Here is a 12,224-nt window from a genome sequence, read left to right as displayed (position 1 = left end):
TGGGGTTCGATCCCGTTAATTGTTACTGTGATATTGATATCCGTACTTTCAAAAATACAGATACCTAAACATTTATACCTAGTGAAATTTTAACAATTAGAAAGTCGAATTTTTTGGTTGTAGATTTGTCGCGTAGTGCCGGGGACAGGGCTAGGGCAACTGAAGCAAAATTAGCCTACAACTTGTTGCATTTCCTTTTATTATTTTGTAATGGGAAATTTGAAGATAATAGTTCAATCCTTTAATACATACCTAGTGATAAGGTTTTTTTTGCCTTAAGCTTAAAATTTAGATGAATACGGATTTTCCAATAGAGGAAAGAATCACATAGGTCCCAGTGTGGTTTTAGTCTATTTCATATTAAGATTTAGGTCTTTTTGGGGGCTATATTTTTAATTGAATATAGAACCAATAGATGCTAGGGGCATTGCCTCTAGTTTCTTAATTAGGCATAATATTGTTTCAGTTGTCCTATCTCTGTCTTTGTTTAGAGTACCATGTTCAATTTATGTGAAACATTTATGTACATATGTAAAATATTTAATCTCAAAAGTTTAATGTAAAAAGTAAACTTATTTATGTTAAAGTACTGTAATAATCAAATAGAATCTTCTACCCCCAGAAACCATAAATTTCAATTGTTATAGAATAAAAGTTTAATCGATATTAAATTAGTCAAATTCAAGTAAAATATAAAATTTGCATTAAGATTAGCACAAAATTATAAAGCTAAATTTGCTTGTAAAAATGTAATTATATGATATATAAATATGGTATATGTGAAATTAAAGCAATAAAGATATTTCAAAATTAAATTAAAGCATTTTATTATTTTTGTTTAATTTCAGATTTAGACTATAATTGATGTAATATGGCAGCATTTTGATCTTCAGTATTATTATTTAGAGGTAGCAATATGTTTTACTTTTTAAAAGAGAAGCTTTTCTATAATCAGGGTCGGTCCCTACGACCGGAACGGATAGCTTTTTTCGTTAATTTAGGCATGTTAGAATTGTCCTATCGATTTCAAACTTTGCATGGTGTCCTTTAGTAATTGGGTCCATACGTCCATTTTAAACATGTTGATTTTTTTAACAACAATTTTTTATTTGATTTAAGGGGGGGGGAAGTTCTGACACTTGCGTAAACAGTGATTATAGGCTTTGTCTTTGGACTGAGAGGATATGTTATTAGGGATAAAATCATTCTTATATGATGAATTTTCCCCAAATTTAAGATTTTTTGGATAGGCCTCCAGGTTCTGGAGCTCCAGGCCTCCAGGTTGTCTCTCTACAGGTAAAAATGAAAACAAATTTTTTTAAAGAGTTAGATGTCAGCTTATAAGACAAAATATGTACCACCTGGAGGCCTATCCAAAAAATCCTAAATCTGGGGGAAATTCATCATATAAGAATGATTTTATCCCTAATAACCTATCCTCTCAGTCCAAAGACAAAGCCTATAATCACTGTTTACGCAAAAGTGTCAGAACTTCCCCCCCCCCCCCCCCCTTATTGGAATGAACTGATTTTTGGTATATTGATTCCTGGGTTAACAAAGTACAATATTATAATCAAGTACTAAAAAAGTAAGTATGCCCATAAACAATTTTGCTTTGACTCTTATACATTTACATTAGGATTATTCACTTCTGAAACAATACAAGTGTTAATGTCCGTTTGTTCTACCGTTTCAATGCTTTGCTTTTATGAATGTTGTCATCCTTGTTTATTTAAAGTATAAAAGGCTGATGGTTAGTTTGACGCTTGTGATTTCTGAAATAAGATGGACCTTATAAGCCATAAGTACTTACAATAAATAATAATTTTGAATCTTTGATAGCAAGGATTATAGTGCTCATTTATAGAAGCTCAATAAATCACATTAACGAACGTTTCAAGCGTTTTTATACTTGTCTAATTAGAAAGAATCAACATGATATGGATGAATATATGCATTTTCTTTAGATTTTAAAGTTTCAACCTAGAATAATACTCCTGGCTCTAACGTTGCACGAACGAGAGCAACTGATTCTAATCACCTTCCATGCTGTAGTGATTCTAAATGTTTTTCTGTGAATATACTTACTAGGTTATGTTTGATCTAGTTATACAAACTAAAAAAAAAATAATTTTCACCATGGTTTTGTAAGAATTAAACTTTGAAATGTTAGGTAAGCATTTTTTTGATGAAATATCATCAAATGTTTTGTTGAGCTCAAAAGTTTAAATAAAATAACACGCTAAAATATAATTAAATGTTTGTAAATTACGAAAGTACACTAATAAAACTGTTAACAATACTACAAGTTGCCATACCTTTTCAACATTTTTCATTGAATAAGTTTACTTTTATTTTACAGCAGTTTGAACTTAACAAAACATTTGATGACATATAGTAAAAAACCTAACATAAGTTTTTTTCATATAAAACCATGGTGAAACTTATATTTTCATTTTTTTTTAAAATTGATATACCTAACGATATTAAACATAACCCTAGTACATTTACACACAAAAAAAACATTTAGAATCACTGCTGGAAGGTCATGCTTATAATCACTTGCTCTCGTTCGTGCATACTCCTCTTTAAAAGGAAATATTGGTGCATTTTAGACTGAATGATAGTGTTTGACATAAAGAACTTTTGGCATTATTTCTTAAACTGTTAGTTTACCACAAACAAAACTATTAATGAGGCATATTTGTAGGATAGATGTCTGTCTGAAGCTTAAAATCTCGCTTACCGCTTGACTTTTACCTACATACTAGTCATATCATTATTTTAAACTTTTCCAAATAGGTGGTATACTCGATCAAACTCTCCCCCTTAATAAAAAATTTGAATTTTCTATAAAGTAAATAGGTTCCCCCCACTTCTTCAAAAGGCTAGGGGCGAACTAATTGGACTAAATTAAGTAGTCAAACCCCCAAAACCTTTCCAGTTAAATATCTTTTCTGTATATAAAATCTGCAAAATATTTTCTGTGATAAAGACTCTGTAATACGACATTTAAAACATGTTTTAGCACGAGAATCAATAAGAATATTGTATAAACTTAAACATAGGTTGAAATACAACTCTAGGGCTTGATAAGATTGCTTTTATTTCAAATTATTACTAAGATTTTTGTACTATCTAAAATTAGACCTGTTAAAACTAACGTTGTGCGTATGTAAGTAGTTAAAAGAGGAGTAAAAGACACGACATATTTGTAGACAATGTTGAAAAGAAAGTAATATGTAAAAATCGTTTGGAACTTAAAACATTTCTAAGTTACTTCTTAGTAAAGGACAAAAAAATATTTGATTTAAAAGTCACTTCATCATTTATATTAATAAAATCCCGCATATTTAGAATAAAAAAGTACAGAAAATCAATTTCAAAATGAATCTTTTTACACTTGACAACAATAGGAATTTAAGTTTTAAATGCAGGTCCATTATGCAATACATACAATATATGTACAAGTGCGGCACAAAAATGTTACACTTTTTATGCTTATTTAAAAAAAAAGGCATAGTTAGTTTTGGGTCCTTTTAGTAGAGGTTCACTTATTTTCATTTTTTTGAGGCTGAAAGCATTAGAAAATGGTTTCCAAAGTTTTATGCAGTTATTGGATGTTTAGCTTAATGGACTTGAGTGAAGGGGGGAGATAGTCGACCCTTTACTTTCAATCCAAGTTTCAAAAGATTATTTTTTTCAGGGGGAATTTCTCTTGAGAGGGTTAAGTTACCCTCCCCAATATAGTTATAACTTCTAAACCTTTCCTGGACCTTTTAAGGAGAACTATATCGGTCAAGCCGTTAGCGATATCTTAAGCTACAGACACACAGTCAGACCGACAGATATTTTGATAAAAAAAAACATTTATAAACTATTTCATGGTTTTTCAAATTTAAAATGGGACAATATTGATTCAACACCCTATACATCAAGTCATTGTCTGTGTGCTTTCCTATAACATTTCAAAATATGTACTTTACATTTTAATTGTATTTTCAACTGAAATGAAAAAATATTGTACAAAATTATGCGCATGCATCTGATTAAGATGGGATAGAAATATGCCTTTTTTCTGAACAAAAATTTTCAAACTTGATAAATTGATAGTAGATTAAAACATATTTCATTGACCTATCACCGTGTTCCTGTTTTTTTGTGTAAATGGGGGCTTGGCATGTGCATTATTTTTAGGAGTACAGGGAAAGAATAATGGATAATAATTTAATTTTTACTTAATGTTATTAAGTTAAATTATGCATGCAGTAGCTTTCCTTCTCATGGGGAAGTAATTTAATTTAACCGCCAATGTCCACTCCCTGAATATTATGAAGCATATCCCTTTCTTTAAATTTCACTGCCTTTCCCTTGTTTTCTCCGGGAGTACTATTGTCTGCTTCAAGCATCATCTCCCCCTCCCTCCCCAATTTTGATTCTCCGGGTTAAACTGGAAAGAAATCTCAGCTGAGTTTAAATTAACTGGGGAAAGACGGAGGGGCTGAATAAAAAGAGATAAACGTGCTGTTGTAATTTTGTCTTTTATCTAGTAGAGGTGTAGTTGTTAAGTCAGTAGTTGTAGTTGTATTTAAATGATGCGCAGAGGCGTGCACAAGCTAACTGCGCAGTGCAGGCAGTGTACAGCGCAGCACAGGCTGTACCAGACCAAGGCTACCAGTGTGTTTGGTTATTATCCAAGTAAATATGCTAAAACATCAGAAACTCTTGAAAGCTCTACAGAAGATCCAAAATTAACAAGGTAGATATAAATAAACTGTAATAATTTCATCTAATTCTCACACAAATAAGAATACTTGTTGCTAACTGTTTTTAAAGTATACAATGTCTTTATCTTAATTTTTGACACATTTTTTATGAAGAAAATATAAATTGATACCTACTTATGTTCACTTAACACACATAAACAATTTTGTCTCTTTATTTGATGTTGTAAAGAAAAGTTGTAAAGGCTTTATTATAGTAGTGCAGCTAATCTATAACTAGACAATTTGTGCTTTTTTAAACCTTCCCCTCCTCCAGAGTGGGGAGAATTTGGGAGAATATTATACACCCCTGCAATATTGCCACTATTATTCAATGAACTAGAATGTGTAAACTATCTTTAACTTTTAATACCGATTGTTACTTTTTTTAGATACATAGATGCTCACCGCAAATATGGTTACAAGTATGCCAACCTCAATCCCGTGGCTGCAAGTACTGCCAGTTCTGATGACCTACCGCCAGAACTTAAACCTGAACTTTATAATATTGATTCACAGGTATATAGTGATTTTTACTTTATTATTTATTTCTAATTTGTTACCTACGACAAAAAGTATTAGGTAGGTTTTTCTGGAAGTATTTACCTACTGAGTTAAACTTACGTAATCAATAAAGATCATAATTTTCACTCTTTTATCCAGGGTGGGAGGGGACATTGAGCTGTTAATTACACTAGTACCCAAAGTTTATTATAACATTTTCTTATTCGTTGGCTTGACAACTTTGGGGATTTTTTTGAATTTTAATTGATTGTTTCTTTAAGTTCAGTGTCCAAACATTTCAACTACTTATTGTAAGGTAATTTTGTGTATCTTAATTGGGGATGTACATCAATTTATCTGCCATTGTCTTATCCCTTTAGACCCCTGTCTTCTATTTTTACATTTTAGATATCAGAACTTTCTTCAAACCTAACCAAACTCTATTGTGGAACCACTGCCATTGAGTGTGAAAATATTGAAGATTTGACAGAGAAACAATGGCTGTACAACAAATATGAAGAAATTAAACAATCTGAGCTTACCACTGAGGAAAAGACTGAGCTGGCTACTGAAATGTTAAAATCCCAAACATTTGACAATTTTCTGGCCACTAGATTTCAAAGTGTGAAACGGTATGGCGGCGAGGGAGGTGAGGCTATGGTGGGATTCTTTGTTGAGCTATTTAGGAAAGCGCAACAGGATGGAGTGAAGGACATTGTGTGCGGCATGGCGCACAGAGGTCGTCTTAATCTGATGACTGGGCTCATGAAGTTCCCTCCTGTTTGTATGTTCAGGTAAGAAAATATCATAGATAAAATTATCTAAAATATTAAAAGGGATAGTTGCATGAAGTGCACTTCAGAAAAATTATTTCAATCATAAGTTACAAGTACACCATAAACATATGATATATAATTTTGTATTAAATAGGCGTTATCCTCATAAAAATATTTTTTTCAATTTTGAAAATTTTAAGATCCAGCTTAGCTATATAAATTGAATAGATATATCCCAAAAATACGATTTTCAAGTCCTGATTTTTTTTAAATTGCCTACATGGTAGAAAATTGAAATTCTTTCAAATTTATGCCCTGTAAATGTAGTTTGAACAGAGAAAAATATGCAGTTCAATAAATTCAAGTTTAAATGCATTTCGTGCAACTACCTCTTTAAAATCAGATTGAAGGAAAACTTAAGAAGATAAAGGATTGTTATTAAGTTTTGGCAGAAAAAAAACTTGATTTAACTTGAACTTAAAAAACATTTCGAATTAATTGTTTTGATTTTAAATGATTGTTCTGCCAAATCTCATTCTTATAATAATGTTCTTTCTAAAATATGATTTTCATCTCTAGAAAAATGCGGGGACTGCCAGAATTTCCTGCAGACCAGCAAGGAGCTGGTGACGTACTCTCCCACCTGGTGTCCAGCTTCGATGTTGGGTCCACCCACGTGACCATGCTGCCCAACCCCTCCCATCTGGAGGCTGTTAACCCCGTGGCTGTGGGCAAGGCGCGTAGCAAGCATATGACCATGAAGAAGGGTGATTATGGGGATGGAAAGATGGGAGATGATATCTTGTGTCTACAGGTACGGTATTAAAAATCATAATTATCCCTTTATTCGTGCTTTGGTCAATAAATGGTTCATGAATTGTATGACAGAGTAAAGCTATTTATTTAAACTTCTTGAGTTTTTTTTTATTTTGCTTGTAATGTTGTTCATATTACCTCAAAGAGAGTAGGGACAATGGGCTGTTTATTACACTAGTCCCTAACGTCTTATAAAAACGTTTTCTTATTCATTGGCTTCACAACTTTGTGGACTTTAGTGAATTTTAATTGGTTGTTTCATTAAGTTGAGTGGTTAAACATTTCAACCACTAATTTTAATCTACAGAAGGGATAATGTTGTGTATCATCATTGGGGATGTATATTAATTCATCAGTCATTGTCTTATCCCTTTAAACCCCTGATATTACTTGCTTTCTAACCCAATTTATATTTAATAAGTAACTGCTTTATAACTTAACCTACTGTCACTTTAGGTTCATGGAGATGCAGCCCTGGCGGGTCAAGGTATCAACCAGGAGACCCTCCAGCTTGCCTATGTACCTCACTATAGTGTTGGTGGCTCTATTCATCTTGTCATCAATAATCAGCTTGGATTTACTACACCTGGAGAAAGAGGTCGCTCTTCAAGGTATGACGTCATTACCCATTTATCAATACATTTGAGATTTTCTGGGTTGCTATTTTAGATAGATGTTTGATATTTCTTTTTGAGATTTTAATAACCTATTAGCGTTGAGCATCTACTCTATAATTTTTTTTCGTCTGTCTGTCTGTATGTTTGTTGCTTGTCATACTTTCATTACAACTAGTGGCTACGCCCCTTCTTGAGAATAGTCAAATTCGATAACCCATTTTATTATTTTAGATTTTAAAAGAATAAGTAAAAAAAAATTTTGTGGGGGTGTTATTTTTTTCTCTTAGAAGGGTGGTGGTACCCTCCCCCAAAATAGTTATAAACCTTCCCGGGACCTATGATAAGCTACCCTGTTAAGGAGAACCCGATCGGTTCAACGGTTAGCGAGATCCTACGGTACAAACAAACAGACAGACAAACACACATCCCTTTACTTTATTTTAAGGATTACAGCCTTAAAAACTAATATTTGTTTTATGTAGGTACTTTAAGTGATTTATGGCAAATATTAGATCAGTTTTTGCGTTATTTTGTCTTAATTTACAATGAATATTATGTTAATTTATGCTATCTTTTTAGACACTGCACTGACCTAGCCAAACAGATTGGAGCTCCCGTGATTCACGTGAACGGCGACCACCCCGAGGAGGTGGTCAAGGCCACCAGAATTGCCATGGAGTACAGACAACACTTCAGAAAGGACATCTTTGTCAACATGATCTGCTTCAGACGCTGGGGCCACAATGAGCTAGATGATCCTACCTTCACAAATCCTGCTTTGTATTCTGTTATTCACGCCAGGCGCAGTGTTCCAGATGAATATTCCGATCTTTTAGTTGATTGTAATGTTATGTCAAAGGAAGATAAAAATGCGGCTGTTGCCAATCATCAAAAGTTATTGAATGACCATTTTAACATGATTGATACATATGTTCCAGAAAGAAGTAACCTGAAAGGTCTCTGGTCAGGTATGAGTGAACCTGGAAGAAATATAACCGAATGGGACACTGGATTGGATGTCCAGCTCTTGAAATATATTGGCGCCAGATCTGTTACATATCCTGAGGAGTTTAATGTTCATGGACATCTTAAAAAGCATCATATTGAGGGAAGGATTAAGAAGATGGAAAGTGGGGCAGGTATTGATTGGGGCACTGCTGAAGCACTTGCTCTTGGATCTCTACTTTATCAGGTAAATAGCATTGATTATTTTTGGTCCTTAACACTTAAGAACAGATGTAAAATATTCGTAGATGATAAAACATTAGAAAAATTTTCGTCAATTTAGACTGCAATTTCCCCCGCATTTATAAGTCGATCTGTTTATCCAGTAGGAGGAAAGATGATAGGGTAAAGGAGGGGGATGGGTTAGATCATTATTTTAGACCGCTACAGAGTTCACTTTAATATAAAACATGAAAATCTGGTGCAAGATCCAAGTAATTATACATCCATTCACTTAAGATTAACCTATTTTGATATTGGTGGAGAAATTTGTTTTTAACAATTTACATTGCAATTTAATTTTTTCATATTTTATTTTTTGTCATTTATAAAACATTAACGCCTTTGTTTCATATCAACATTTATTTTTTATTAGTTATTATTAACCTCTTAATTTTTATTTATCTTCGTAATTATCTATATAAATATTTTAATAATTTCAGGGTTTCAATGTACGTATCAGCGGCCAAGACGTTGGTCGCGCCACCTTCTCCCACAGACACGCTATGCTTGTGGACCAAGCCACAAATGAAATTTACATTCCTCTGAATGACCTGGCACCTGGCCAGCCGCAAGGTAACCTGGAGATTGCCAACAGTATCCTGTCCGAAGAGGCTGTGCTTGGCTTTGAATATGGTGTCTCTGTAGAATCTCCTAATAATCTCGCCATTTGGGAGGCTCAATTTGGTGACTTCTTTAATGGTGCACAAATTATGTTGGATACTTTTGTATGCAGCGGAGAATCAAAATGGGGTCTCCAATCCAGTCTGACAATGTTGCTGCCCCATGGCATGGATGGAGCCGGCCCTGAACACTCGTCCTGCAGGATGGAGAGATTCCTGCAAATGACTGATAGCAAAGAGACTGAGGTTGATGGTGATAACGTCAATTGGGAGGTTGTAAATCCTAGCAATGCTGCTCAATACTATCATCTACTCCGCAGGCAAATGGTAAGAAATTATAGGAAGCCAATTGTTATTGTTGCCCCTAAGGTGCTGTTACGTTTGCCCGGAGCCGCCTCGACTCTGCAGGATATGGCTCCAGGCACCAGATTTATGCCAGTTCTTGCTGACCCCAATGTTACTACTCCATCCAGCGTTGAGAAAGTTATTTTCACCTCCGGCAAACATTATTACACACTTTCCAAGCATATTCAAGAGAATGGCATTAAAAATGTTGCTGTTCTCCGTATTGAATCCCTGTGTCCCTTCCCTGCTGAAAAAATCCAGGAGGAGCTGAAGAAATTTACCAAAGCCAAGAAGTTTGTGTGGAGCCAAGAGGAGCACAGGAACCAGGGAGCCTGGAGCTACATGGAGCCAAGGTTCCGCAGGCTGTTGGGCATGGATCTGGAATATGTTGGCAGGCAAGAGCTGTGTCAGCCGGCTGTTGGTGTCGGTAAAGTTCATCAACAAGAAGCTGCTGCAATTCTGGCAAAAACTTTTGCTTAATACAATATTTCATACAAAGTAAAATTAAACTCATTAACTACCTAAAACTTCATAAAATATACAATATGTATGTAAAAGATTCATCATTCACTTTACCTAAACAATTTTGAATTTCCACAATGAATGCCTTGTTATAGTTAAATGATATTATTTATTACTGAACTGGAAAGGTGCTATTTAAGTTCTGAATAAGAATATGCCAATTAAACAAATGTAATTTTATCCAAGTCATAATTTGTATGTAACTGTGTTATTTATTATTTGAAGAAATAATATATATTTTATTTAAATATTGTATTTTTATTTCTTGCTAATTTTACTAAAGCGAAGCTTTTCACTAATTAATTTGTTGTGTACTGAAGTCTATCGCCATAACATGAAAAGGAATCTTTATTTTCTTTTTTTTTAGCGATTTAAAGTTAAGTAGATTTTATAAAAACGAAGGAATTAGTTAATTTGTGTACTTTTAACTTAATAAGAGTGTTTGACAACATGAAGATTTATGTTTTTTTGTCATTAATTGCAGTATGAAATTTTTCAGATATTGATAGAGATTTTAAACTTTGAGAAAAATATTTTTCCGTCAATAAAAAAGAATTAGGTACCTAATGGTTATAAAAAAATACTTTTTGCAATATTCTGCAATTTTAGTAAGCCTCTAGAAAAAATACTTTATAAACATATTCATAATTTTTTAGAAGAGAGAAACTTCTTTTCTGACAGACAATTTGGCTTTAGGAAATCTATTAGCACAGTACACAACCTACTGAACTTGAGTAACCTCATTGCCAACACTCAAGCAGAGAGCAAGGTCTGTGGTGCTGTGTTAATAGATATAAAAAAGTGTTTTGACACTATTGACCGAAATATTTTGTTTAGCAAATTAAGCCACTATGGAATTAGGGGACAAGTTTTAGAGCTAATAAAAAGCTACTTTAATGGCAGAAAACAGTACATTTACTTTAAAGGAAAAATAAGTTCATTACGTGATATTGTCTTAGGAATCCTCCAGGGATCAGTTCTTGGTCCGTTATTATTTTTAATCTTTGTAAATGATATTGAAAATGCCATTGCAAATGCTATTTTCAATCTATTTGCAGATGACTCTTTGACTTTTCTTGCTCGTGAGAACCTGACAGAACTTATTGATGGACTACAAACAACCTTACCTCACATTGTCCAGTGGTACTCAGCAAATCGCCTTATTATAAATGCAAAAAAGACTAAAATATTAATCTTCACCACACCACGACAAAATTTCTCTCCTGATGAATTGCAATTAAAATTTTCTTTTCCTGTCTATATAAACACCAATGATTTTAATCAAAATGACCCAAATAAAATAACAAAACTTTCTCTTGTAAGTAATGACAATCAAAACAAGAACGATAAACATGCTCGTCACCTTGGAGTAGAGCTTGATGAAAAAATGTCCTATCGTTTCCACTTTGACAACCTTCACCAAAGATTGCAGCGCGCTTGTTTTTCATTAAGAATAATGAAAAATATTCTTGATCGTAGGCATTTAAAGATTTTATACAATGCTTACTGCAAATCCCTCATGGATTATAGCATCATTCTTTTCACTGGTGTTAATAAAGAAACCCTCCATCCCATAAAAATAATTCAAAAAAATTGCATTAGAATAATAGCTAAATCGAAAAATAACAGGGAACATACTAAACCCTTATTTAAACAATATCAAATTCTTCCTTATAGTGAACTAATGAAATTCAACATATGCAAATTTATGCATAAATTTAAAAATAACTTAACACCTCGTATATTTGATGATTGCTGGCAATTTAATTATGATATACATGGATACCCCACACGTAATAATAACAATTTTGCTACAATAACAAATTCAAATTCATTTATTATGAACACTCCACTTTTCCGCTTCCCACGTATCTTTAATGAATTACCAGCAAACATAAAAAACATTCAAAATGAAAAAATATTCCATAAAAAACTATTTAATCATTTGTTAAACAATATTGAATAAATTACCCTCTTTTCTTAATTTATTTTAACTAATGAATATTTTCTGTAATTTAGGTGTAATTCGGAATA

At 33.0% G+C, this 12,224-nt stretch overlaps 1 protein-coding gene across 3 annotated transcripts; it reads left to right on the top strand.

Moving 5' to 3' along the window:
• The first annotated feature begins 845 nt into the window (after positions 1-845).
• LOC145324792 (2-oxoadipate dehydrogenase complex component E1) lies at positions 846-10,438 on the top strand. Of its 3 annotated transcripts, none has more exons than XM_080167451.1 (8): positions 846-908; positions 4,554-4,759; positions 5,156-5,282; positions 5,676-6,061; positions 6,623-6,857; positions 7,316-7,470; positions 8,056-8,668; positions 9,144-10,438. In XM_080167451.1, exons 2-8 carry the CDS (start codon positions 4,593-4,595, stop codon positions 10,146-10,148), a joined length of 2,688 nt encoding a protein of 895 aa, XP_080023577.1. In that variant the 5' UTR covers positions 846-908; positions 4,554-4,592; the 3' UTR covers positions 10,149-10,438. The 3 variants fall into 3 exon arrangements, with proteins under 3 accessions (XP_080023577.1, XP_080023562.1, XP_080023570.1); XM_080167436.1 differs by having other exon boundaries at positions 847-908; positions 4,551-4,759; XM_080167444.1 differs by lacking the exon at positions 846-908 and having other exon boundaries at positions 4,385-4,759.
• The last annotated feature ends 1,786 nt before the right edge of the window (positions 10,439-12,224 follow it).

The sequence above is a fragment of the Acartia tonsa genome, chromosome 1 (genome assembly GCF_053477335.1).
Source record: "Acartia tonsa isolate MP-2025a chromosome 1, ASM5347733v1, whole genome shotgun sequence".
Classification (NCBI taxonomy): domain Eukaryota; kingdom Metazoa; phylum Arthropoda; class Copepoda; order Calanoida; family Acartiidae; genus Acartia; species Acartia tonsa.
Note: the sequence above shows the minus strand (reverse complement) of the source record. Positions and strands in the feature narration are given on the sequence as shown.

Coding starts and splice junctions, on each gene's coding strand:
- LOC145324792 (XM_080167451.1), top strand. CDS start 4,593: ATGATGCGCAGAGGCGTGCACAAGCTAACTGCGCAGTGCAGGCAGTGT. Junction 6,062..6,622: donor CCTCCTGTTTGTATGTTCAG/GTAAGAAAATAT, acceptor TTTCATCTCTAG/AAAAATGCGGGGACTGCCAG. Junction 6,858..7,315: donor ATGATATCTTGTGTCTACAG/GTACGGTATTAA, acceptor CTGTCACTTTAG/GTTCATGGAGATGCAGCCCT.